The 27,037-nt window shown below is 40.6% G+C and overlaps 2 protein-coding genes across 3 annotated transcripts in view; one reads left to right on the top strand and one right to left on the bottom strand.

The window, feature by feature from the left end:
- Positions 1 to 3,921: 3,921 nt before the first annotated feature.
- LOC108239481 (C-C motif chemokine 20-like) lies at positions 3,922 to 5,663 on the bottom strand. Its single transcript, XM_017422200.3, has 4 exons — positions 5,505 to 5,663; positions 5,299 to 5,416; positions 4,616 to 4,693; positions 3,922 to 4,492 (listed from the first exon to the last, which is right to left on the bottom strand). The coding sequence occupies exons 1-4, from the start codon at positions 5,581 to 5,583 to the stop codon at positions 4,354 to 4,356; spliced, it is 414 nt and encodes a 137-aa protein (XP_017277689.1). The 5' UTR covers positions 5,584 to 5,663; the 3' UTR covers positions 3,922 to 4,353.
- A 7,779-nt stretch (positions 5,664 to 13,442) lies between these two features.
- LOC108239520 (ephrin type-A receptor 4-A) overlaps positions 13,443 to 27,037 on the top strand; it is a 29,543-nt gene continuing 15,948 nt past the window's right edge. For both annotated transcript variants that reach the window (XM_017422273.3, XM_017422272.3), the window contains exons 1-5: positions 13,443 to 13,642; positions 14,256 to 14,323; positions 16,761 to 16,958; positions 17,201 to 17,311; positions 17,732 to 18,086. In XM_017422273.3, coding sequence (XP_017277762.1) covers positions 13,486 to 13,642; positions 14,256 to 14,323; positions 16,761 to 16,958; positions 17,201 to 17,311; positions 17,732 to 18,086 — 889 coding nt within the window. In that variant the 5' untranslated portion in view covers positions 13,443 to 13,485. The remainder of the gene's footprint in view (positions 13,643 to 14,255; positions 14,324 to 16,760; positions 16,959 to 17,200; positions 17,312 to 17,731; positions 18,087 to 27,037) is intronic.

Here is a 27,037-nt window from a genome sequence, read left to right as displayed (position 1 = left end):
TCAGTTTAACGTGGGTAATCATGTAAAAATATTCAACTCATCAACAAATTTATGAGAAAGATCACTGATCTAAGAATTTTTCTAAAATAAACATTTAAATGGATTTGCATCTTTGTCTCTCAACAGTGCCGAACCTCAAGACACAGTGTTACAGTTTTGTTGTTTTTGGTTTAAATGTTGATGTTTTAAAATTTATTTTTGTTTGGAGGATTTTTATTTATTTGGTTTTATATCGTTCTTGGATTATCGGCACATAGCAACCAGACATCCTCAGTTGTCTCTGCTTCCTGCTCTTCACTCACCTGTATTTCATTAGTAACCTGCACATCTGCGGTCATTTATTAATCAATATATGCTGCTCGGTTTAGTGCCATCAATGTAAGATTAGCTCCCTGTTTTCATCCATGCATCCTGCTGATTTGTCAGTATATTAGTTCACCTTAGTTTTGTTGTTGAGGAGTTGATGAGGTTGTCAGACCGGCTCCTTGGTGTCTGCATTCGGGTCCTTCTAACAGTCATTCACCACACAATTAAAAGGATCTGAAGACATTTTAATGACCAAAGAACAAATATCCAAGCCTAACTTGGACCCCTGAGAGCCGAGAGCCCCCTCATGGCACTGCATCAGTAAATGTCATTTATAAATCACTGGTGTCACACGGGGCAAGGGCTTACTCCAGCAAACTCTGGTCAATCTCTCATACAGAGGTACATTTACAAAAGCCATCAAATGTACAAAAAGAAACTTTTTGATAAGTTTGTCTCAAAGTGGCATTCAATTTCCTGGATCTGGATGTATCTGGAATGAACCAAACCACAGTAAATCAGTGTTACAAACAAACAAACAAAAAACACATGCCCTGTCCAGGAACCTCTCATTCATGAAACACTGCAAAGACATGGCTGGATAAAGAGGTTCCCAGTTGCTGTGACACTGAATATAAAATATATTCAGAAGCATTTGTGTGTGTAGATTTTTAACATAAAAAGTTCCAGCAGTGAATATCTACACGATGACCTTAGTTTGTGTCCACTTAGTGATGAAATCTCAAAAGAGGAAACGGGATCCTACGGTGTCATCAGTGCATCATTTCCCCCCATCCCGACACACCCACATGTTACAGTTAAGGTTCACCCGTTTGGTTCCTCATTTCACAGCATAAAACCTGTGAGGAGTCCAGTCATCTCCATTCGTCTTCAGACACTCCGAACCGTCCTACACCGTAACCATGCAGCTGTGCGTCAGACTGGCTTCCCTCGCCCTCCTCGCTGGGGTTTTAGTAATGGCAGCGTCTGCTTCCGGTGAGTATTTTCTAGAAGATTATTTGCTGTTTTAATATTTTCCTACTTGTATACAGTTGGTATTCATTTTATAACCAACTGTTTTTCTCGATGGAAACAGAACTGAAGATATCAAAGTGCTGCACTGAGGTCAGTGTCCAGAACATCACAGCCCCAATCATTGGCTACAGGATCCAGAGGAAGAGCCAGCACTGTGTCCGTGCAGTCATGTAAGAATCATGGACTTATGAAGACATCTGTATTTTGTCAGCTGGTAAAAATCTAGATGTGATTTTCATAACATCATTGTCGTCTTTGCCCAGATTTAGGACGACGGAGGGCGAAATCTGCAGCCACTGGAAACAGGACTGGGTGTTTGAAAAGATCAAGGAGCTTGAGTGAGTACGCCGTGGTCTTCCTTCCCTTAGACAGGGGTGGGCAATCCTGGTCCTCAAGGGTCACTGTCCTGGCTGTTTTACTTGTTTCCCTGCTCCAACACACCTGATTCAGTGGTTCAATTACCTCTTCATGTTCTGCAGAAGCCTGTTAATCAGCCACTGATTCAAATCAGGTGTGTTGGAGCAGAGAAACAAGTAAAACCTGCAGGATAGTGGCCCTCGAGGAGCAGGATTGGACACCCCTGCCTTTGACAGTTTCAATCAGAACAAATTTCAGATTCTTTTTCCCACATGATGCAATGCAAACCATTATTCTAAAAAAAAATGTCTATTGTTTGTGTTTTTTACAGGCACATTCGCAAACTAAAGAAGACTACTCCTGCCACTACAACCACCACATCTTAAAATGAACTCCTCATCGTCTTTATTAATTTAAAATAATTTAAAATGCCTAGGAATGGTTTCAATATTTAATATTTATTATTGCAAATATGTATTTGTTAGTTGTATCTCTATGTCTCACCTGTGCTGTTTATTTATATATTTGTTAATATGAGGCTTCACAGAGACTCAAAGGTGCAAAATGTACCTGATGTGCAGCACAGAGTAAGATATGAAGGCTGTCTTGTGTTTACAACCAAACAAAATAAACCATTTTGTCATGTATCTATTCCTATTGTGTTTGATTTTTTTATTTGATGGTTACTGTCAGGTTTACAAGCAGGGGGAAAGCATGTAAACTTTGTCAACCGACCTGATTTTTCTACATTATTGGATCCTCATCTACAGTCAGTGAAGGCTGTAAATGAATGCAGTTTAAAAAAAAAAGAAATAAATGACTTGCAGAGATTTCCAATTATCCTTGTCCTTGCTGGACAAACACATAAAATGTTAAACATCCGTTAGAAGACATTTGAGACAGACAGATTTGTGGAAGTCACTCTGCAGATTGTTTTAGTTTGACTTTTTGTGGTAAATCCACAGATATCTTATAGGGTAACTGAGCTTTAGCTGCAAGAAGGTCATCTTGATATTTCTTTAGCTGCTTTGATAAATTTTTACATGACTTTTTTCCATGAATAGTGACAGTTCTCGGAACACATGATGCTTCAGCGTTTGACTATAGTCGGACTCCAGTGTCTCAGGCTTGAGGACGGAGCCTTTCTTCTACTGTTATCCTGCAGGCTGCACAGTGTCATTTTATTGATTTTGTTAGGCAAATAAAAACATTTACACAGCATTGATAAACTTGTGCTTCTGTTGGTTTGTTTTTACTTTGAGGATTCGATCTTTACAGAAGTCATCCTACCAGGTCGCCTACCGCCAGTAAAAGCAGTTGCTGGTTCTTAATATCTCTATTTACACACAATTATTCTTTCTGTTGTTGAATATCTAAATTCTATTAAATCACTCTTCACTCCCTTCAGGTTTTGCAATATTTACTTCAAGTTGTTTTTGTGAGCTGTGGTTCACATGCCTCAGTCAATATTGGTCTAATTCTCTTTTTAAGTCATTTTAATGTCCTGAAATGTAAAGTCACTTTGTCACTGCAATTAGATTAGAAGGTGCGTAGCTTTTTTAATGCAGACTCTGTATGTTTCAGAGTTGGTAATACAGACAAAATTGACAACCAGTGGTGTTTAAGGAATAAAATCACTTCTGTAATCAAAAATTTCAACCGGGATTGGAGACTAATGTACATTTGAAAAACATGACTGCTTTTGAAGCTTGGTTTCCCCAAAGCTTTAGTCTGCCATCTAGTGGGAACTTTAAAATGACTGCAGCGCAGCTTCAGCCAGACAGGAACACCAACCCCTTTGAGTGTTGGTCTGAAATTTAAAAAAAAAACAAAAAAAAAACTCCTAGTCGCGTCACGCATTTGCAAAACCTCAGAGGTGAACCCGCCTCTGAAAGCTTTACAGACACCTTCAGCAGATATGCTGGCTGCATCTTTTCTCTACTTTTCAGTGAACCAAGCACTCATGATGTGTGAGAAACACAAAAGCATCCAGAGCATTCGGTTTCTGTTGTCCGTTCACTGACAGATCTGAAGATACAAAGTAGAAATGTGTTGCACGGCAAGGTTATTAAAGATATTTGGAAACAAAGGCACAAAAACTCAATCAGTGGATCAGTTTGCGCTATGCTCTGGTTTAATAGGAGTTTGGACCCAATCCTCAAGACCACACATCTGAAGGACTGAGTTCTAAAAAGTGAAATAAATGCAATGAAATGAACAACAGTAGTGAAACACTGTAAAAATTTATTTGTTAATGAGTTGATATTAATGATTTTAAGCATATAAGTTGAATGAAGTAAAAGTAAGTAAGTAATTAACTGGCAAAATGATAAAAAACAACTTTAAAAACAGACATTTTCAAACATTTTCTAAGCAATAAAGCAACCTAAAGTTGTCATCTCAAAGCTCTCCTTTCAGGTTGCCCTTGAGTTTTGATAATGGATCAGTGTGAATGAGCCTGAAGAAGCAAAAAGCAAAGTGTAAATGCAAATGTAAATTGAGAAAGAGGTAAATACTTTGACAAATCCCCTTTCTATCAATCTTTTCTTTATATTGTTTTTTTTTTGTAGCACAGATTCTGTTCTTTCACATTTTTGTAGCACAGATTCTGTTCTTTCAAATTATCACTCGTGGGTTTTTTTCTTTTCTTTTTTGCTAATCAGAGTCTTCACTGTCGAAGGCATCTGTTGTGTTGAAGGAACCTCCACTACCTTCATACGTTGGGGTGGTTTTGGGTTTTCCCGTTACCTCTCTTGCATGCGCGGTAGTCTTGGCCATGCTCTTCAGCTTTGAGCTAAAAGAATAATGAGATGTTCTTTATCAACACATCCCTAAAATAAAACTCCTACATTCATGTTGAGAACCTTGAGGTTGATTTTAAAAATGTAGCTGGTACTGTAAATTAAGCGTCTCCTACCTGAGTAGAGCCAGAATTCTCTTCACCCATTCATCCTGAGGATTCGCACAAATCTCATGTTTATTGATGGTGTAGAAACTGGATGAAAAACATGATCAGATACATGTTCAGGGAATCAAGTTGTCCGACTGGAAAATATTTGTGTAATTTCAGTTCTTTTGATTCATTTCTAGAGGTTTTGCAATGCCATTTTCTTTTCAAAAGAAACAAAAGTTTCCTAAAATGCATTCAGTGTTAACCAACTTAAAACCTTTACAGAAAATTCAAATAAATTGATTCAGTTTAACCAATTAGCTGAAATGAGTGAGGATTTATGTAGAAATAATTTGTTTAATTTTTGACAATTTATTGTTATTTGATGCATCATGCTATTACTACATTTAAGTGACTTTTATAACAATAAAATATTAAAGTTTTATGATAATTGTGTGCCTGTTTAGAGTTAGAGTCATAAAATCCACACATTTCAAACTGCAAAACCTCTAAAACTTGATGAAAAGTTTCATTTTTAAGAGACAGAATTTAAAGTAATTATAAAAATACTTTTGCAGAGCTGCAACTCCAATACAACTCTCAACTATCAGCATTTGTTTTTTGAGTAATTAGAAATAAATCCATCTCAATCCAATTCACTTTCACTGACCAAAACTTTACAAAAGACTACTTGAAGTAAAGAGTCTTACATGATGGCTGAGAGGCGACAGTTTTCATAGGGGCTTTGTTCCCTGTAGCCCTTTATACGGGCAAAGGGCACTGCTTTCGTCTGGTATCTTGTACAACAGGATTTCCTCGCGCGGAAACCTGAAAATCAAAGTTAAACGAAGACATGAACAGGATATCATATTCTCAGGATTCGAACTGAGCAGTTAAACGTGATGGGAAAACTTACTGGCAGCCGGAGCCGGACCGAGTATTCCCACTATGAAGAAGAGCAGAATGATCGTCATGGTGATTCCTCCGGGAGTCATTTTGTTGGATGTGCAGAAAACTTACTAAACAAATCACTGCGGCTTGGTTTTATATACTTACGGCTCTAGTGGTGTCTTGTGTAACCTGTAGCTCATAAAATGAGGACAGGAAGTACACGATTGCATCACTGCAGCCAAAACCAAAGGTTTGACCTCAGATTAGGAGTTCACCTCAAACGCCATTGTGCAGTGCCCCTATGAGGGCATGTGGGTTTCTGAGTATCTTTATCGAACTGGTGCAATGCATTTGATTCACGTAAACCCCCTCCCCTGCACCAGGGGTTTCAGATAGATAAGCTATGTTTACATTTTCCAGGTTGATTGTTTTGTTGTTAAGTTCTAACCTAAAGACGATTTCATATAGATCTCTCCAATATTTCAGTTCAAGCTTTCACCTTCAGTCCTCATTGCATATTTAAATGTGCTTTTACTGCACAAAACATTGCCCATATCTGGCTTTTTTAAGTGTCACAGTGTTGGCAAAAAAAAAGACTTCCGCAGAAACTGTGAGAACATGACGTTGTTAAACTGGCAATTGGTCAAGTGGTTTACAGCATCAGCGTTCTTGAAGTTGTTTTGTGGTGAGAACTGATGGAGTTTGGGATGCTTGCTGAAACCCCCCTCTCGTTAACCTGACCTATTTAGGCTGCAGAACGGTGACAGCCTCACATCTTGCTCAGCTGACCTAGATAGACTCAACATCAAGTTGGTAATGCTTCAACATCCTGATCAAAACACTGCATGCCTTATGCGCAGACAGCACTTTTGTAGCAATTAACACCTCAAGCGCAGTAAACTGCCAAAAGTCCGTGCAATATTTATGAACTGTTGCTGTTTCTTCCAGTTACGGTACGTGGTTGGATCAAGTTGAGTAGCAAGGTAACACCAAGTGCAAACCCTTCTTTTATTAGCAGATTACTTCTAGAATGATCCCATCATTGACTACTGTTTGCCCTTTTTGTTGCAGTAATGTTGACAGCTGGAGACAGGACTGCCAGTTGGATGAGTCTAATGCCTGGAAGTGGTTTAAACATGCATGTAAACATCTGTGTATTTGACTGACTGTTGAAAAGAATCTGCCGACACATCTCAGACTTCCTGCCTGCTGAAACAATAAATGAATTATATTCTCCTGTTCTGAGGTGAACCATAACAACTTGCCGTGACTGTGTCCTCCTTCAGACCACCCCTGCACTCCCACTTTCAGCCCTCGCATCTCAGTGGAGATCGTCACACAGACTCAAAGCCCATCACAACTGATGGGGTCCAACAGGAGACAGTCTTTGCCGCTTTCACCCATAGGGGGCAGTGTTGCCATTGGCCAGACGGCAATGGGACCAATCTTCTTTTCAGAAACCAGCATCTCAAAGAGCGTTTAAGCAGAGACATCATTTTATTATATTTAAGCACCAAAAGGTAGTTTGGAAAACAACCATATTCTATTATGTAATAAGTATTGTACGAATCAGGTCAAGAACACCGGGTGTCACAAAGTGGGGGCTTTCTTTAATATTTTGCCTTGTGTTTCGTCTCTTTTGTGTTTGTGTTCCTGTATGTGTGCGTGACCCATTGTGTGTGCTGATAAAGGAAAAAAGGTGATGTGATAAAATGGATAACTGTCTTGTCTGACAGGCTAATCCCTGTTAATCCCCCATAAAACACAGCCCCTTATCCTCGTGTCTTTCCCTGAAAGACACACAACCGCACACTTTCTGGGGAGATAACTGTCCTAACACATACAATTATTTTATTACTGGTCGTTATCCAGCATCTTTTAGGCTGTTTGTTTGATTTTAAAAAAAGAAGAACTAATTGGAAGTAATTTGACATTTATCGGCTTGTTTGAAGTTTTGCTTGGGAACATTCAGTTTTAGATTCTCAGATGGGATAAAATACTGCCTTTCAAAAATGTGACAATTCTGACAATTTTTTTCATTTTTTTCATTTTAGCTATCAGAGGATTTACTGTTTAGACAAAAACAATGTTTAAAAATCCATCAGTCATCATTCATTTTGAAACAATTACCAACTTGTTTCAATTTTTTGGCATGCGTAATTACCATAATCAGGTTGTGTTGAGTTTTGGTGACCTGACCTATATTCACTGCTCTTTATGTTCTGTTTTGCTCTCCTAATTCTACGTCAAATGGTAAAGCGACAGTTCAGATCTTTTAAAGTGGGAAAGGTTTTGTGAAACTGTTATGAATACATAGTATTCATGATTGGAACAATTCCAATCACAAAAATCTCAATCTGATTCATGCAAAAGCTATTTTATAAACCTTTACACTGCTGTCAAGTTTGCGTTACAGGTTAGTTACATAGAATTTTGGGGTAGCACAAGTAGCGCGCTAGCTGTAACACTTTCAATGCAGCATGAGGCACTTCCTGCATGCATATCATAGTATTTCTGCTACATTAACCATGTAATGGGAAACTGATTGTGCTGATGTAGGTTTGTAAGCTAATGTTCTTGTGCAGCGCTATGAAATCTTTTAGTTTGGAGCTGTTTTAAGATGACAGCAGTTCCCTTTAGTCTTGGCCCCACTCGGATTATCCATTAGCTCAACTATCTAATCAATATTAAAGTCTATTTCTCAAAAACATCTATTGACTTTTTTTTTTCTTACAATTTAACCTTTATTTAACACTGAAAAACACTTTAAAATCTTACAAGAATAAAGCCAAGACAGACAACAGCTTGAGTCGACACTAAAATGCAACACAATTCTCAGAGTCAATAACAGGAATCCTCAGTTAAAACATTTCCATCCAAATGTTTGTGAATTTAAAATGTTTAAAAATTAGTTTAAATTCACTCAGTGACACACAGTCTTCAATTTCCTTTATGAAACATTCCTCTGTGGAAAAACAAATCTTTTTTTTCTTTCCTTTTTTACTGGAAACCAAGTTGCTGAGAGCTGCAAGAGTGAACTAAAATAGTAGTCCTACAGGCGGTGAACCACCATGATGCCAAAAAGACACTCAAATGGTTTGGCACAGCTGAGGGGAATTGCTTCTTTGTGGGCTTATCGCTACGAGTAACAGCTTTCATTACAGATCTTTTAATACTTTCTTGACGTAAAACACTCTGATTAGTGCATTCTTTGCAACTATTCTTTTATCGGAAGAGTTGAGGAATAATTCAAGGCAATTTCATCGCTAAAAGAAACTTTGTCATGCTTTATTGTTCATCTTTTCAAAAGACAGACAAGTGTTCTTACAACAGCTTCAGTTTTAGATGTTTTTTTTTATTTTAAGGTTATGAGGCAGACTTTTCCTCTTCTTTGGCCTCTTTTCTTTTTTTTATGTTTAAGCTGGCACTGCTGGATACAGGACTAGAAAGAGAGAGGGGTGGCGGGGGGGGGAGAGGCTGAGAGAAAAAAGAGAGGTTGGGGGTGGTGGTCACCATTGAGTTGTCCACCCACACGAGGCCCCCTTCTGGTCACCTGCGTGGGTGTGGGCCGAAAGAAAAGGCGAGGATGCGCGCAGACACTCACGCACGAGGACGCACACAACAACAAAACAAAAAAAAGCAAAGAAAAGAGCCGGCTGCTTTCTAACCCTAAATGTCAAATGTGGCAGAGCAGCGCCGAATAAAAGCATTTTTAATTAGCGAGGAACTTCCTCGAGCCCCCATAAAGGGGTATTGTGAGTATCCTTAAAAGCTCTTCACAACAGAGGGGAGTTCAGACAGCACAGTGATAAAAAAAATAAAACTAAATAAATAAATATCTAAAAGCTGTTGGCTGTGGCGTGATTTTATAGAAAAACCCCTTTGTTTATCATAATAAGCATTGTGCCACACTGTCGAACCAGTGTGGCACAAAAGGTAATGGGCGCTCTGTGCTTTATTGGGGAATTATGGCAAACTACTTGATATATTTAAATATGTGAGCCCAGCAGATTCTGTCTTCACTGTTTCCTCCTACATGCCATCTGCCCTGTGTGGCCAGACTGTGGGTGACTGAAGTAGCCGCGGGTGGGGGGGGATGAGGAATTATTGTGGAAAAAAATCGTAAGAAATCTTGTGATGTAACAGTCTTTCTTACACTTTTTGCTGTTCATACCAACACGGTAACAGCCTCCGACAGGAGTGAGTAGCAGATGACTAAAAGAGGGAAAGATGTAGAGTTAAAAGACCTCGGTGACATTAGAAAGCGCCCAGAGGTGTTTTAGTCTGGCAGAGCTGACTCATGGCTGGTGGTGGTGGGGGGGTGGGGAGGAGGGGGAGTTTGTAGGATACACTGAGGCAGGAGAGGTGAGGAGAACAGAGCAGAAGAGTGTTAGAAAGTGGAGTATTTTTAGGGTGCTGTGTTATCTGTTGAGAGGAAGGTTGTGCTGTATCACAGTCGGGTCACATCGCTGAGGGGGGGCAAGAACAGCAAAGACTCTCCACCAAGACTGGAGATAAGAAGCAACGGAACAATGATTTCTCTTGCACACACACACACTCAAAAACACATAACCACATCCACAGGAAGACACACTGCAGCTTCGCTCCCATGTGGCCTCTTATAGATAGATAGAGAGAGAGAGAGAGAGAGAGAGAAAAAAACGTAGTTGTGTTAAAAGATCACATCAGAACAGAGTCTGGGAGCTCCGAAAGCGACTTGGGTGTGTTTTTCCTCCAATGACTGACAGACAAAAACCAACATCGTCGTCGAACTTTTTATCTCCCTCTGCCTATCTCTCCTCCATTGTTGTGCTCCTAAGATGTAAATGCCAGCAGAACAGATGGATGGAGAGAACATCTCATCACTCTGACACCATGTTTATGCAATCACATGCAAACACACCACACAAACACTCTGTCACACACACGCTTCTACTGTACGCGCTCCAAAGCAAGATGCTGATGGAGATTTCTTCAAACGCTTACATACACACAACCTCATTCAAGGAGTTGGTGTTGTTTTTTTTTTATGCAAACCTTTGACTACTTCTTTCCTTGTTTATTCTGAACACCCGGAACCCAGAGGCACGTTCACTCACACACGAGCTGAGTAATTTGCCAGACTATAGCAGCTGTTATGGAGCAAACCGGGTACCAACGAAACGCCACTGACATGCTAATGACGCTTTGTCGACCCGAGGAGTTCAGCAACACAAGCGTGCACCGTGCAGATTTGGAAAGTCTATTATCTGTCAGATTTCCGAGAGAATATCAGCATAGTTGTGTGAATATTAAACGGTTTTAGCTCCCAAAGCAATCTTCGGTGCAAGACTGCAAGCCAAATGAAAGCCTAGCTCGCTCCAGAAATATCTTAGGGAGCCTTTGAGGGAAGATCCTCTTTCAACACTCCACACCCCGCTCCACGCCGCCACCACCCACCCACCCAATCAGATTCTCACTGGCAACGCGCTGCTCCTCATCTCTTTTCCTTGCTTCTATTGTTCATCTCTCTCAGCCGCCCACACACCTACCGTCCCTCGGGCTTTTCTCTTTACACACACAAATTTACACTTGGCTACTTTGTCTGTACTTCGGTTGGATTCTTCCTCCTTTTTCGCTTTCTTCTCCACTTTTAGACACCTGGAGATCTTAAATGTACGCGGATGTAAGATCGCATGTGCGAGTATAGCAACAAACACATGACGGGAACCTATATTTGGTGCTGTTCAATACAGATGTGTGGGCAGCGACCATCTGGGGCCCAGATAAGGAACAAAAAGTCGTCTGCTCAGAATGTGTGTTTGTGTGGCACAGGGATGAGGGCCAAACTTAAGGGTTGCAAGGCAGTGGGATCATTGTGGAAACCACCCCCACCTTCTCCCGAGAGCTGGGAATCTCTGGGGAGAGTGGGAAAAACATCGACTATCATCAATCAAAACTTCGGTGACACAAATGACCAGAAACAACAAAGTGTTCTCCATCCAAGTCACTGTCACCTTCACCCTAAAAGCCATGTCCCACCCACCTGCACTGTCGCACCCCCATAGGCCCTCGCCTGACACCAAACGATGCCATTGGCTTGTTGGTCCCCAAAGCGAAATCGAGTTTCTCTCTTGGCTAATTGGGTCTTTGTGATTGCGCAGTCGATCGTGGCGTAGAGGGAGAATGAAACGTGAAAACAGTTTTTTGGTGAATGGGGTGGAAGAGTGGCAGGTCGAAGCAGGGAGATCGAGGGTTTTTTTTTTTTTAGCTCTCTCAAAGTGCCAGATGCTCTTCCTGGGTTCATTATGATGCCTTACGGGGAGCTGAGATGGTTTCGACGTAGCAACTGTGAAGACACAAAAGCAAGATGGAGACCGAGGGAGATGGACTCTTGCACGAACACGTACGAGCAAATGCTGGTGCACGAACACTCCCTCACGCACCCACATATACACTTGGTCGTTCACAACACTCTCCATAAAACCACCTCTCAATTTAGTGCTGCAGATTTGTGATTTTTCAGTGGAGCACGTCTCAGTTTCATTTATTGTTGTTCAAATTGAAAAGTATAAATCAGACACTGGAACATCAAGGTAAATAAATGTATAAAAAATAATGAAAGGCCTAACTTTCCTTGCATGCCAAAGTATTAAACAAAGATTTTGCACTATCTGTTAGCTCTCAATAAATGTATGGGGATGACTCTCAGCTACTACCACACCAAATTTTAGCTCAAAGTCTGTAGTTTTGTCTTTTTATTTTTCTATTTTCTTTTTTTACTCCCAAATTTCATTTTATTTTATGTTTGTGTGTGGATCTGTGTGTGTGAGGATGAAAGCTTAGTATCTATGAAACTGACAGAGTTTTATCCATTTTTATGTCTCTAAGGTTGATTAGCTGTGACAGCCATCTTGAACTAAAGTGACTGCAGAATTTAATCAGTTGTAGATACAGGCCTAAACATAGAGTTTTAATAAAATTAATCCACTGGTTCATGAGATATTTCGCTGACAGTCAGACAAGCAGACAAAAACATGATCCTGCACCTTAGCAGACATTAAACAATAGTATTTCAAGCTACCTGTTCTCCAGGAACTTTACCGGAGCAGAGTTTAGGAAGCCAAATCATGGACCTTCTCTTTGTTCGGTCCATCAGGCCTTCACACGAGGCCATTTGCTCTGCAACTGTTTGTTTTCCTTCTTTTCTTTTTTTATTAAGAAATGAGTCAGCTCGTATTTTTTAATTATGTCCATATGGGTTTTTAAAACATTAGCAACTGCAGCTGACAGATGGTGGGAGACTGTCTGAAGCTCCTTGTCCACATGTCATTAGCGCCACATCTAACGGCGTGTTGATGAGCCTCCACCCATCAACAGGTGGCGCTGCAGTCACACTCTTCACGGCCCGTGGGCTCTCCTCCGCAGGACAAAGAACCAAACTCAGCCCATTGTGACAAATTCATGTTATTGAAATTATGCGACTTTTTTTCTCTCTCTCTCTCCTTTTCTTTTGTAAAGCGTGGTTGTTTATGACCCCAAGCCTCCGGCGTGCTTTGGGTTATCATCCCTCTAAATGTCACTCCTGACGCGCAGGTCTCAAACAATTGTTCACATTAGATTAGATTTGGAGTCAGGCAGCTGGAGCTAACAGAATTTTTTTTTTTTAATATATACTTATAATTTATATATTTGAAGGTCAAAGCCACTGAACTTTGCAAAATTCTTTATTTAGTCGGCAAAGTTCACTTGCGTGCTTCTTAACTTCTCTGTTAAAACATTCATGCTAATAATATTAATAGTAATAATAATAAAATGAGTGAAGTAGATTGACGCTAATAGGAGGCACAGTGCTGTGTGTCATTAGGCTTATGTCATTTACCATTATGGGAAGCTCCTGAGTGGAGACCGCCCCAGACTCTTCTTCTGCTGCTGCTTTCACTCTCTCTCTCTCTCTCTCTCTCTCTCTCACACACACACACACACACACACACACTTACACACACGCACACACTTTTCCCACCGGGATGGAGGCGCTTCAGCCAGCGTTCAGAGCCAACGGAGAACTCGCACGCTTCCGCACGGCACACATGGCTGCGAGCTGGTGGCGAACACTTTCCACGTCCGTCTGGATCGTAGCGCTCGTTTCAAGCGCGAGGACGAGGATTTATCCCCCTAATGAAGGTAAGGAAGTCGGGAGGGGACGTTCTCGGTTTCCCCACCGGCTGCTGCACACAGGAAGGAGAGGCGCTGCGTCCGCTGCGTGCGCTCCGGGGCGCATCCAAGGATGGTGAAGAGCGACATAAATTATGAGGGGAAAGTGGGATTTTTTTTATTTCTTTAAGAATATTTATCAGTTTATATTTTTTATAGCTTCTGGATAAGTTCTGCCTTAAAGATCAACTCTCTTTTACTCGCGGCGAAAACAAAGTTCCTTTGTTTTATGGATGCTTCACATGAAAACTGCGCATTATTGTGAAATATTTTTTCTTTCAAACTTCAGTATACAACGTTTTTTTTTAAAAAAAAAACTTTGAGATTGTTGCTTTCTGTAGTAATAAAACTTCTAAATTAGCTAGAAAACAGCACATTTGTGTCCAGTGGTATGTAGAAAATAAAACAAAAAAATGGTTGCAAAGTAACTAAAGCAATTAAAGTGAGTTATCCCCACAGTGGCTCCAAAGGGAACTCTTTCCACTTTAACTTTTTTTTTTTGCTTCCCACTAACGTTGTTTTGAAGCTATGTGGACTATTTGTTCCTAAAGCCTCTTGCATTTGTGAATATATGCAATTTTAGTGACCCTGCTGGATACCAGGACAGTGCCAGGAGAGCTGAAATGGGCAGCCAGTCCTTCAGAGGGAGGGGTGAGTGGGAGCTTTTTTTTTTTTTTTTTTTTGCCTTTACAGATTCACTGTTTACAACCTGCTCTCTCCTTTCAAAAGACAATCTCTGCCTCGTGCACACAAACACACACACAACACACACACACTTGTGCACACTTGGTCTGGAAGCTGTAAATAATCTTCCCACAGATTTTGCAATGTGCTGTTGTTCTCCAAGCCTAAGTGCTAATATGAGATTGCTGGCGTTGCGTTTGGCACAAGCAAAAGCACAAACCAGCTTGATGGTGGGTGTCATTTTTTAGGGATTTGTACTACCGAACACTTGCCAGGATAAATCCTGGAGATATTGGTTTTATATTTTATATTTCCAGCTTTTTTTTTTTTTTATTAATTAATTTATTTTTTACTTTTTGTTAGTGTGACGTGGCAGCAGCAACACATCCGCCATCTTTCTCTTCCTTAACCACTTTGCTGCTTTGGGAGTTCTTGGTGAACTTGACTTTCACCAAGCTCTCATTCTATCACACGCCGCTTGATTGACAGGGTCCTGGTCTTCACGTACTGAGCTTTAGATTACAGGCACCCCCCACCTTCCTCATCCCTCAGCTACACACACGGACAAAACAAAACTCCATCTCTGTATGGCTGGGGCAAATGCAAAGCTTTCTTCCCCTTGACAGCTGTGATTTTTGTCTCCAAAGGAGGCTAAACAAAGAGGCATCATACTCTATGTCTTCTTCTATGCACGCTGCACAGCAACACACACTGCGCACTGGATAATAACACTCTTAGTCAATGTGTCATCATAAAACTTTACTCTCGGATATGATTTATATTAAAGCAGAAAGAATTGCTTTTTTATTCTTGATACATCAAAGGTCAAAATCTCCTAAATGCGTACTGCAGTACTCTTTTTGCAGGTCTGGTAAAAATTTACATCACTGTTAATTTATCAGCTTGTCTGCAATAAGCCTGCATGGCCCACTGACAAAATATCGATCGGGCCTGAGATACACCCTGAACACAAACCCAGCCCACCCCACCCCGCTCACTCAGAATCTGCCACTCTCTGCCTCTCTCACTCTTTTCTCTCTCCGGACACGGTGAATTTAGCGTGTATACAGCTCTCACTAGTACGGAGAGAGCAGATTATTATTCAGTGGCAATAAAAAGCCAATTTGGAGCTGAGAGGCTCTGCGGTCATTTGAAGGGTCACACTACAAGGCAAATAATCGGGCCTATTGAGATGGATGGTGCAGCAAAGGCTGGGCCTGCGTATGGAAAGGCACCTGCAGAAAAACCTTGGACTCCCAACAAATCGGAACCGCTGCCCACTGCGGAATATTGATGCAACGTGGATGTTGGCCTGTGATGCTTTAAATGACAGCAGTAAATTAGAGGATGCACACCAGCATCTGAAATGTTTCTGAACCTGGTTTACAGGCTCTGTGAGGACAAAGAGTGTCTCAGGTGGCCAGTTTCACTTCATTTGAGCACAACGTGGAAAAGCAATCTAACACAGCTCCATTGCACAAACAGGAGTACTTTGCTTGATGATTTTATTTTTTCTGAGAGTGACTAAATTCCCTGCAGCTGCCCTGCAGGGATCCTTCTTTCTTGGTGTTTTCAAGTGTTTGGATCCTATCTGATTTATGAATTTTAGCAACCGTTTATATATAAAAGGTTAACAAGAGTGTTACATGGTAACTAACTTTTAAAAGTTTGTTTTTCACGGATGAGAAGAAGTTTTAAAAACTTGGTCCTATTGACTTAAAGGGGATCTTTTGAAGTGAGATTCTGCAGAAACGATAGGAACAAGTATTGTCTTACATGTAGATCATTTTTAAAACATCCTCAGTTTGGAGTCTTAGGCACTGTTCATACCTGTCACTTTGATCCTCCCTGGGTAATTTGATTGCAAGTGGACAGCTCTGATTGAGAGTGTGCACACCTGTTACCACCACCGTTAAATGTGTACCCAGAAATGTTTTTTTTTTGTTACCAGCTCTGTATGTAGATACTCACCCAGCAAAGTTACACAGTAAGCTGTCAGTGAACAACAAACAGGACATCAGCAGGTCTGCAGGAGTTTCTGTAAAAATTATAATACATTCAGACATCTAAACTATGTTATTATTTTGACATGAACACAATTCATTGCCATTTATGTTGGATTTTTGAGAATTATCTCTTGATAAACTTAATTACACAACAGAACCCCACTTTGGGAGACGAAGTCATGACCGTGTGCACTGATAAATGATCACTTTGATGGAACATCATCATTTCTGAAGTTTCAGTCGTTGGTAACAGTTTGACTTTCATGTTATTTACATAAAACTAAATCAGTGGGAATTCTATTAAAAGATTAGCAATATCTTCCAAAATGGAATAACCAATAATAATACACAAAGAGCGTTCCCCCTGCCGGTGTGGTAATCCATGTGTGTTTTCCCAGTGGGAGGAAGTGAGCATCATGGATGAGAAGAACATCCCCATCAGGACCTACCAGGTGTGTAACGTCTTAGAACCCAGTCAGAACAACTGGCTGAGGACAGACTGGATTCCTCGTTCCGGAGCTCAGCGGGTTTACGTTGAAGTCAAGTTTACTTTGAGAGACTGCAACAGCCTGCCCGGCGTCACCGGCACATGCAAGGTACACAAAGCATAACCAGCCAACCAGATTTTTGATAAAGGTTGACTTATTTCATACTTTAACATTGATCATTGTTGGTTAATCTGCAGACTATTGCTAATAAGCCTTTTTTCTGCATGACTCCTACTGATTACTCAGCCCCAAACCTGACTGATTTGGTGTCTAAAGACAAACAGATAAGTGCTGCTGCTGAATCGACGGCTCACCTCCTCTTTTTTTCCAACACGATTTATGTCTTGTAGGAAACATTCAATCTGTACTACCATGAGTCAAATGAAGACAGAGAGAGCTACATCAAAGAAAGCAGCTTCATTAAGGTGGACACTGTGGCAGCCGACGAGAGTTTCACCCAGGTAACACTAAACATCCGAGTCAGGCTTTCAGTCCTTTATCCTCCCACGTCCTCTCACTTTAATTTGCTGCCATGTGGAAAGTAAAACCTTCTGGCACTTAGCTCTAATTTTCTGACTTGGTTTACAAGCACTTTTATCTTGGATGTCTGTTTTGCTGTCCTAGGACTATTGGCAGGGCGCTTTCGCTTGGCCGTTTCTACAGTGTCAAGAGATTTAAGTGTTGTGAGCGTCGAAGCTTATTTTACCTTTGAAATCAATACAGAGTTAATCTGAACGAGAGCAAAGTGCTGGAAATGGGAACATCAGTCACGGTTCAATTGAAACTCCCACTTCAGGTTAAACATGCGGATTGGTTTAATCAGGGCTGACACATTTTCCTGCACTGTCCAATTAAAGTAGCCCTGTTCTCTTCCTGTTCAGGTGGATGTTGGAGACCGCATCATGAAACTCAACACCGAGGTGCGAGATGTAAGAGTCACAACGCGGAAGGGCTTCTACTTGGCCTTTCAGGATGTTGGCGCCTGCATCGCTTTGGTTTCCGTCCGAGTTTTCTACAAAACCTGCCCGCTCACCGTTCGGAACTTGGCAACTTTTCCCGACACGGTCACCGGCGCTGATACGTCCTCATTAGTCGAGGTCAGAGGTTCGTGTGTCAACCAATCAGAAGAAAGAGAGGAACCTAAAATGTACTGCGGCGCTGACGGAGAGTGGTTGGTTCCTATTGGTGGATGTTTCTGCAAACCAGGATATGAAGAGAAAGGTGGCACATGTAAAGGTAAGTAGGTGCTGGAAAAGGATTTTACAAAACTTGATTGTTTTTGTGACAGTGTGACTCATTCATTGTGGGCTCTTTGTGTCAGCTCTTGGAACTCCCATGTCACCATCAGTAACAATCACTAGTAGCCAAGCTGATAGTCTGCAAAATAAGGGTGGAAATGTGCTTTGTGCAATGATTTTATTCTTAAATACCACACAGTTTTAACATATTTCAAATACTACATACAGACATTCAGTGGTAAAAGGAGCTGCAACATGTTTGCCAGCTAGTACTGGTAAAGTGGAAATTTTAACAATGGTGATGTTTTTAATACAGTTTAATAAATAAAACTAGCTCTTTCAGAGAAAAGTCAAACATTTTTTGCATTAACATAACTTTACTGGGGAAAAAAAATTATTGCTAAATATGTCAATTGACAGTATCTCACATGGCTGTACCTAAAAGAAACAGTTAAGCACAGCACAAAGTTGTGAAACAGCTAAAAACTTTCTATTTTCAGATTTTAAACAATCTGTTTACCAGTAGAGTTCAGTCTGTGCGAGTTTTTCAATAATCTGTGCCACTGTCTAAAAATCAGGATAGCTGATAGCTGATATGTGGTTAACTGATTTTTGTTTGTTTTTTTGCCCCTTACGTTTCGGTGTGCGCTTGTCAAAAGCAGGAATTGAATTAAAATTAAATTAAATCCCACCATGTTTTAAATTAGATTTTCAAAACCGAACAAACAAAAAATATATTGCACTTTTATTCTGTAAACAGGTTTGTAAGAGAAGCATGAAAAAAAATCCAACAAAGCCAAACTCCTGCACAATATTAAACTTGCAATCGGAATGTATCGGCAGCTTTCAGGGACAAGAACTTCATCGGGCATATTTAAAACCTAATTGTTTTCCCAGGTTGATATGACATTGTTCCTTTAAGAGTGTGACAAATTCTACAGATGGACTTATATTGAGGTCTGTTTGTCTTTTGCCCAAAAAACACACCTCTCTCTTAAAAGATATCCAAGCTGCAGGAAGGGCTGCTTGTTATAAAACTTTAGAGACACTTATAACAACACTGTGCACGTTAATGAGCTTACACCCTCATTTTTGCCAATTATTTGCCTTAAATAATTGGGCAACTAATCGATCCGTTTACCTCTGTTTATGAGCATCTCTGCAGCTAACTGATTAAAACATTATATTCGTGGACTTTCCACTGATTACTTGGCATCTTTTTATAGCTGTGACAACATTTCAGGGGGAAAAAAAAAACATGTTACCAGTCAAGAAATAATGTGTCGCTCACACCTCATTTGCAGAAAGAATTCATAGAATGAGTTGACAATGAGTGGGCTCCAGAGCTGGATTTTCTTACCGTTGGGAATCTTGTTTCCAGTTTGGATGTTCTGAACCACAGACGCACACAGGTTGATTTGTTTGCAGGCTGTGTTCAGTTAGAAGCGCTTAAGTTTAATTGTAAGCTGCAGTGACATAATTACCCATCTGGTCAAAAATTTGTTCTGAACTTTATTGTGACAAACATCCAAGCTGTTCACACCTCTCACCAACATACTTGTGGCATGGATGAGATGCAATATTTGGAAGTGGTGGTTGTGATAGTGGAGGCTTTTAGATGTGTGTGTGACAAAGTGGGGTGCATGGGGCCAACAGACAGAGTGGAGACACTTTTACGACCAAGCTCCACTCCCGCTATTCAGTCACATATGCAACAGACACACAAACGTGTTCGCTCAAATGCGCACATATACAGATGGACAGGGACCAATAGTGAGACGAGGGTGAACGACTTGCTGATCTACACCCTTGGTTTTATTTATGAAGCCAATCCCAGCAGGCTAATTGTATAACAAACAGACCTATAACTCAAAAGAGAACAGAGGAGACGCTAAGAGAGGGAAAGACGAAGAGATGGATATAAAAAGAGGGATGCAGCTCGGTGCCAGTTGGCAATAAAGAGAGGAGGAAGAACTTTACGTTTTTTTTCTCTTTTTTTTTTTCTATGCAATGGGATAAAAACAAAGCCAAACTTTTCTGTGTGACTAATGTTCTCTGGAACCTCCACCCAGCCTACCCTATTTGTTCCTTCTGAAAAGAGGAGGAGGTTTGTGGGGTCGGCCCTGAGGTCTGAAAGATGTTGCTAGATTTAGTAGATCCCCTTGACGCTGTTGAACGTCCAGCAGATGTGAAGTGCCATCTATCTATCTGCTGCTGCCTTCCCATTCTCCTGCTCTCACTGCCTGTCAGATTGTTGGCCGGGAACAGCTGCGTCAGTGTAAATCCGTCAAAGTCTGGATGAATCAGGAAAATCTCTGACGCTGCGCCGAGAGATAGATATCTGAATGTTTCTCAGTTCAGAGTTTGCTGAGAGAAAGAAAGAGGGAGAGCGGACTAAAACAGGGAAAATAATCTATTGAAGAAACGTTTTTTCTCATGTCAGCGAGGTCAAAAGGTTTCCTAATCTTCTCCCCTTATATGCATTCTTCCAGACAGCAGAACAAATTCTGGGAACTAAGCAAACATGTCTTTTATTACAGGCAGTGTTCCCTGTGAGCAATGAGAAAAATCATTCATGCTGTTCTGTGATGACTTAAACGTTTTAGGAAAAGTGCTGTCCCCCCACCCCCAACTAGCCAGATTTTTTTTTTGTGATGTTTGTAGCATTTAAAAAGATCTCGAGCAATACATAAACCACACAATGAGATAGGTCAGAGGTTCATCTGAGATAGGTTCAGCTTGGTTGCCATGGAGAATGATGATGTTTTGAGAAAGCCAGTGAAGAATTTGTGCTCTTCTTTTATTTTCTTAGTCATTGCTTCATGCCAGTTTTTCACTGCAACTGTGTGAATATATTCAAGAGTCACTGGAGCGTAGCTACCTGATGGTGCAACTCCAGGTGGCTGTCCACCCTGAACCTGGTTCTGCTGGAGGTTTCTTCCTGTTAAAAGGGAGTCGTTTTGTTCCACTGTCACCTCTGTGAAGCTCAGGGTGAGGGTTGCAACAAAGTGAAGATTTGATGCAATCTTTAACAAATCACTTTAACAAATTGTCTTTTCATAATGTACTGTATGTATTATGTATTGTATTATGATTGAAACAAATTGACTATAATTGGGTTTGGATCTGTTTTGGGCTAAATTGAGTTTATGAATTGGGCTTGACTTGTGTTGTGAATTGGCACTGTGTAAATAATCAGAATTCGATTGACTTGTATTGCGAGTAGAGTTTCTTGAAATAAATTGGCAACATTGTAAATGCTGATGCTGGCATTCTGTGTGGCTTTCTTCTCCCTGTCTTTGCTGGATAATGTTTGCATTGTTGGAGCATATTTCTATTTCATTTGTAGTTTTTATTTTTATTTTTTGGTGTCTATGAATCAATAAGCAGTCTTGAGTGTCCCCTTAAGGATTTCTCCATGACTGCAGTGACTCAAAGTTTGGAAGGCAGTCGTTATTGTTCACTAGGGATTGTTTATGTAGAAAGCCAGGAGGTCTTTTGCACAAAAAGTCTGCATTTTTAGAACATCTGTTTCAAACTTAAAGAATACGCGTTGTTGTTGAACAAGGATACTTTTCAATGTCTTCCACATGATGTTTACTGACTCACACCTGTACAGGCTTGTGTCTTAGACACATAGGGACAGAGAATCCCATGACTCACGGATGTCTTAGCTACCAATATGGTCAAAAACTGGCAAAAAATAAAATAAATAATAAACGAAAGCCCTAATATTTACTGCTTTTCTCTAAAAGTCGTCATTCACAATGGTAGCCAAGCTGAACATCTCTCTGATGGACCTCTGAACCGGTCTCATTGGCACATAAATGTAGGGATTGTTCAGTTGTTTTCCAGACTTTACGCAGGTCTTTCCAAAAAAATTGTTTGGACATTGGTGACAGTCGTTTACAGTCCAGTTTTTGTACCTGGTTAATTTTAGAGAAAATGATTAAGACAAAATGAAAAAAATAAACCAACTATCAAACTCAAGGGATGAAACTGATTTGTTGGTTTTCATTTAGCAAAAACAAAAAAAAAGGTTTTAAAATGTCTCTTTAAGCACTTTTTTACTGCATCCTTTAGCAAGGGCATGTATAATTTTGCTTTAGTTTATTTGGTGAAACATACCAAAAACAACAAAGTTTGATACATAAAACTGTTTTAGCACAAACAAGTGATCTCAGAGGAAAACTTGAAGACGATCAACTGATGGGTGGTGCATCTGTCAAGGCTTTGCTGGGTTTTTTTTATGTTTCCTAAAAAGATACTGTTTACCTTGTGGACGATTAACATAACCCTTTCATTTGTCCTCCGCTCCACAAAAATCTCCTCAGATTAGCTGCTTTTTCTGGTAACACAGCGTCTTTCCAAAATTGGCTTCTTTCTGAGTTGTCTATTACAGTTTGTGCCGACACAGCACTTGTCAGTCCCGTGGGTTAAATCTTAGTGCTTGAATGATTAACTGGTCAGTGTTAGGTGGCTAAACACAGAAAAAGACAAAAGAAATTCCTCCAAAATGACGACAACTGCGTTAAAACTGAAAGAAAAGAACTGAAAAAACCTTTGGAAAGCCTGAAAAATTGTTATCTAAAAATCAATTTAAAAGAATACAAAAAAGTGTGACTCCTTAGAAACCCAAGATATATAAACAAAAGTGTTGCAAGAATATTGCACAGTACTTTATGATATTGAAAACACTCATGTAGCAGCAAGCACATTGCTATCTTGATATACACTGAAGGAATGCAGTTCTCCCCAGAGATCAAAGTCTGACTTCTATTGTGTGTGTTGTAATCTGACCTTCTCTGTTCTATGTTCTGGTCCAGCTGCGTGCACATGTTAGTGCATGTGTGCCGTTCCTCTGCAGCCTGGAGCATTCAGCTGTGTTCCAGATTTACCTTTCATTAAAGAAACCATTTTTTGTAGAGTAAAAACCACAACACAAATATAGAATAAAATCTTTCAATATCCATTTGTCTCTTCTGCAGCAGAACCCCGAGGCTCCAACTCTTAGCACAAACTTAACAAGCTCCACTGTGGGAAGGAGACACGTGAGGATTTTGAAATATAGTAAAGCCAACTTGTCCTTCTCGCCTGCGAGATCTGAGAAACTGATATTTTTACTTACTAAATTGCTTTCGTCACTCAAACCATAAATCAGAAAGCAAATAAAAGCCTCATCACATTGAGTAGGTGACAGTGCAATTGTTGAATATGTGCCAAAAACTCAGACGCAGGATTACAAAATTTATAGCAGCTGAAAGAAGGAGCAACAAATGCAACATCCACTTTAGTTTCCGTAATGAGCGGCCTCTTAAGTGGATGCACCATCCGTGTGTTTTTATAGCAAATACAGCCAAAGCCAGGCCAGAGTTATTCAGAGTGGAAAAGTTTAACAAGCTGCTTGGCTGATTACGATGCATACGAATGGAGATAAGAGAAGTGCTTTTTTACCTTTTCTCAATTTTCATATTAGACTAAACTGATCCTCATCTGGTTTTAGGTGCACTTATAACAATTCCCAACCTGAAAAGATAAATGTGATTTTTGTGAAAAGTCAGTTTCAGTTTTTTGGACTAAAAGAGATGTTAATATAGTTCTGCGAAAAAGTATTACAGAATTTTTCTGTTTTAGTTTTTCTTATCACACCTAAATGTTTCAAATCAGCAAACAAATATGAATATCAGGCAAATATAATCAGAGTAAATACAAAAGGCAGTTTTTTAAACTAGAAGCACTCAGAGAGTGTGAACCTCTGCCAAGGCTTCAGCACGATTAAAAGAAAATCATAATCCTGGATCACCACCAAAATGTAATCCATTGTTTTTTGTAACAACCCCAACATTTCCTGAGAGTTTCATTAAAATCTGTTTATGAGTTTTTACCTGATCTTTGCTAACAGACAAACAAACCAACAGACACAACCAAAAACACAACTTTCTTAGTAAGGTAACAAAAGAGTCACATGTAGGAGCACAGACAAATTTTTTTAACAAAGGCATTACCAGTGAAATCAATGGTGATCACCCTTAACCAAAGAGGTGTCAAACTGTGCAGTTTAACATTCCTATTATACAGTTGCAGAGTCAGAACAGCTGTTCTGTGACCTTGACCTTTGACTGGATCAGCACCAAAATTTAATCACTTGCTCCTTCTACCAAGTTTGACGTTTCCTGAAAATTTCATGAAAATCTGATCATAACTTGTTGAGTAATCTTGTCAGACAGACAAACAGACAAACAGATGCTACAGAAACATAATCTCCTTGGCGAAGGTAATGATGATTTCATCAAGGGATAAAAGCTTTTCAAACCAACCTGGGCCTATGTAAAAACATAATTCCCCTTCCCAGTGTTAAATCATGAATAAACTGTGATTTCTTTTTTGGATAGCTGAATTCAATTTCACCAGCCCAGTCCTGAATACTGCCAGACCTGTAGAATCAAGAAATCACTTAAATAGAGCCATTATCCACAAGTGGGGAACATGTGGAACAGTGGTTAGGCTTCCCAGGAGCAGCCAGACGACCAAAATTACTCCAAGAGAGCCTCAAGGACTCATCTAGAAAGTTCTAAAACAACCCAGAACATCGGAAGCACTGCAGGCATCACTTGCCTCAGTTCATGATCCAACAATAAAAAAGAGACAAAGGTCAAAAATGGCTTCCATGGGAGAGTTTTAAGGCACATACCACTTCCGATCAAAAAGAACACAAAGGCCCATCTCATTTTAGCCAAAAAACATCTTGATGAGCCCCAAGATGTTGGTCTGTGGATCACTGAGACGAAAGCCTTTGGAAGGTATGCATTCCATTGCATCAGGCATAAAAGTTACCCTGCATTTCAGAAAAAGAACATCACACTGACAGTCAAACATGGTGGCAGTAGAGTGATGGTCTGGAGCTGCTTTGCTGCTTCGAGGCTTGAACAACTTTCCATAATTTGTGGAACCATGAATTCTGCTCTCTATCACAAAATCCTGAAGGAGAATGTCAGCCGTCATGTGATTGTTCAGCAGGACAATGATCCAAAACACACCAGGAAAACTCCTTCGCAGCCATGTGAGAGACTCACTCCACTTATTGCAAACACTTGATTGCAGTTGTTGCAATCAAGTGGCACAACTAGTTTTTAGGTTTATGGGGCAATTCCTTTTTCACCTAGGACCAGGTTGGTTTGGATAACTTCATTCCTTCATGAACAAAATCATCTTTTAAAGACTGGTTTGTATGTACTCAGGTTGTCTTATTGCATTTGTTTGATGATCTGAATTGTGTAAGTGTGACAAAAAAAATTAAATCTATGAGGGGACAGTTACGGTCTGTGCAGTTTCTTGTTTTTTATTTGATGTTTGCTAAAAAATATTGTGTAGTTTTGCATTTTGGCTTGTTGGAAAGATTGTTGTTTGCAGTAACACACTGTCATCTGCAGCAACATACTTACATCAGTAATATATATTAGTATCTTGAAAACCTTTGGCTAAAGTGAGCTGAAACATGAACGGACTGTCAAGGCGGTGATGTGAAAAGTTCATTTGTAGTGTTGACGCAGGGTAATGAGAACGAAGAGGATGGAGAGGAAGAAGGGATTAGATGTTGAATTGGCCAAGAGGAGGAGGGGTTGAAAGAAGGCCACTGACAGCAGAAGGCATCAATACATCGGTGCTCCTCCCCCAGTGGGGGGGTCATCACCGGGTGCAAAGTGGACGAGTAGAGAAAACACAAGAGAGAGGGAACTCCCCCTCTTTTCAAAAGCCCTGGTTAAGACCGAGGTCATGACTGAGCCTGATGAAGACCTCAAAAACTCTGAGTGACAGCCGCTCACACACTCGCGCGCACACATACAGAGGGAGTTTAGCTGCAGAGTGCAGGGTCATGACCGAAGTAGATGAAGATGTCAAAAGTTTGACAGCTGCGATCCGTCTGGAACGATCGGAAACTAGAGAGGAGAGACAACAGAGAGAATTTGAAATGGAGAGGCGGAATAAAAGAGGAGCCTTCTGCTTTTTGTTTCGCTGTCTCTCTGCCGACCGATCTCCCTTTTTTTTCTTTTTTTTTCGGTCGTCTAATTCTCCTCAACTCACTGCCTGGGAGGATTGGAATGTGTCTGCTCCTGTGCTCCCTACATCCAAAGAGATTTCATGCTTGCTCTTCTTTCCAATGCACCTGCAGTGTCTTGTCAACAGCAGAGAGCATTTGAACAGAAAGAGGGAGAGCAGAGAGGCACTGGTGGTGATGGTGGGGAGTGTGTGTGCGTGTGTGTGGGGTGGGGGTGGGGGGCAGCCACGCTGAAAGAGAGATGACAGAAAGAAAGAGTAAGCAGATGATGGAATGAGTGCGTAATCGCTGCATTCAGTCCCTCTAATTATTGCATCGCATTTCTGGACTCGGGACATGTTGGATTGCTGATTTAGAAGAGTGTATACGTATGTGTATGGATATGTGTGTGTGTGTGGGGGGGTATGCGTGTGCGTGTGAAGATGTGCACTGTATCTCTGATTTTCTGCCCAACAAAGCCTTCCCTCCAATATACTCACGGTTTGGAGGAATGCCCAGGAATGCCTAGAGAAGAGTGCGGTGGGGCAAACAGAAAAGGAAGACAGTGCGTGTGTGTGCATGTGTGCAGATACGTGTGTGTGCGTGTATGTGCAGGTGACAATGGAAACAAAGATGCTGGAGAGATGCAAGTGATTGTCCAAAGTGAGCCAAACTCAGGTGGGGTGGGTAATGGTTTGTATTCCAACCACCACAATCAAAGCACACGCATGTGTATGTGTGTGTGTGTTATTGTCTCCATCTCCCAGGTTGGTCTTAATACAGAGGAGCTTTGCCAGATTCACCAGGCTGTCTGAAGCTCCTTGGCATCAGAACAAGCTTCGCTCTCCCTCTTTCTGTCTTGCTCTGATTATCCCTCCTTTCTCTTTCCTAACTCTTCACAGTCGGGGGTGGGG

This window comes from Kryptolebias marmoratus, linkage group LG20, assembly GCF_001649575.2.
Source record: "Kryptolebias marmoratus isolate JLee-2015 linkage group LG20, ASM164957v2, whole genome shotgun sequence".
Classification (NCBI taxonomy): Eukaryota; Metazoa; Chordata; class Actinopteri; order Cyprinodontiformes; family Rivulidae; genus Kryptolebias; species Kryptolebias marmoratus.
This window is presented reverse-complemented; position numbering and strand designations above follow the sequence as displayed.

Coding starts and splice junctions, on each gene's coding strand:
- LOC108239481 (XM_017422200.3), bottom strand. CDS start 5,583: ATGACTCCCGGAGGAATCACCATGACGATCATTCTGCTCTTCTTCATA. Junction 5,417..5,504: donor CGGTCCGGCTCCGGCTGCCA/GTAAGTTTTCCC, acceptor TTTGATTTTCAG/GTTTCCGCGCGAGGAAATCC. Junction 4,694..5,298: donor TGTCGCCTCTCAGCCATCAT/GTAAGACTCTTT, acceptor TTTTTCATCCAG/TTTCTACACCATCAATAAAC.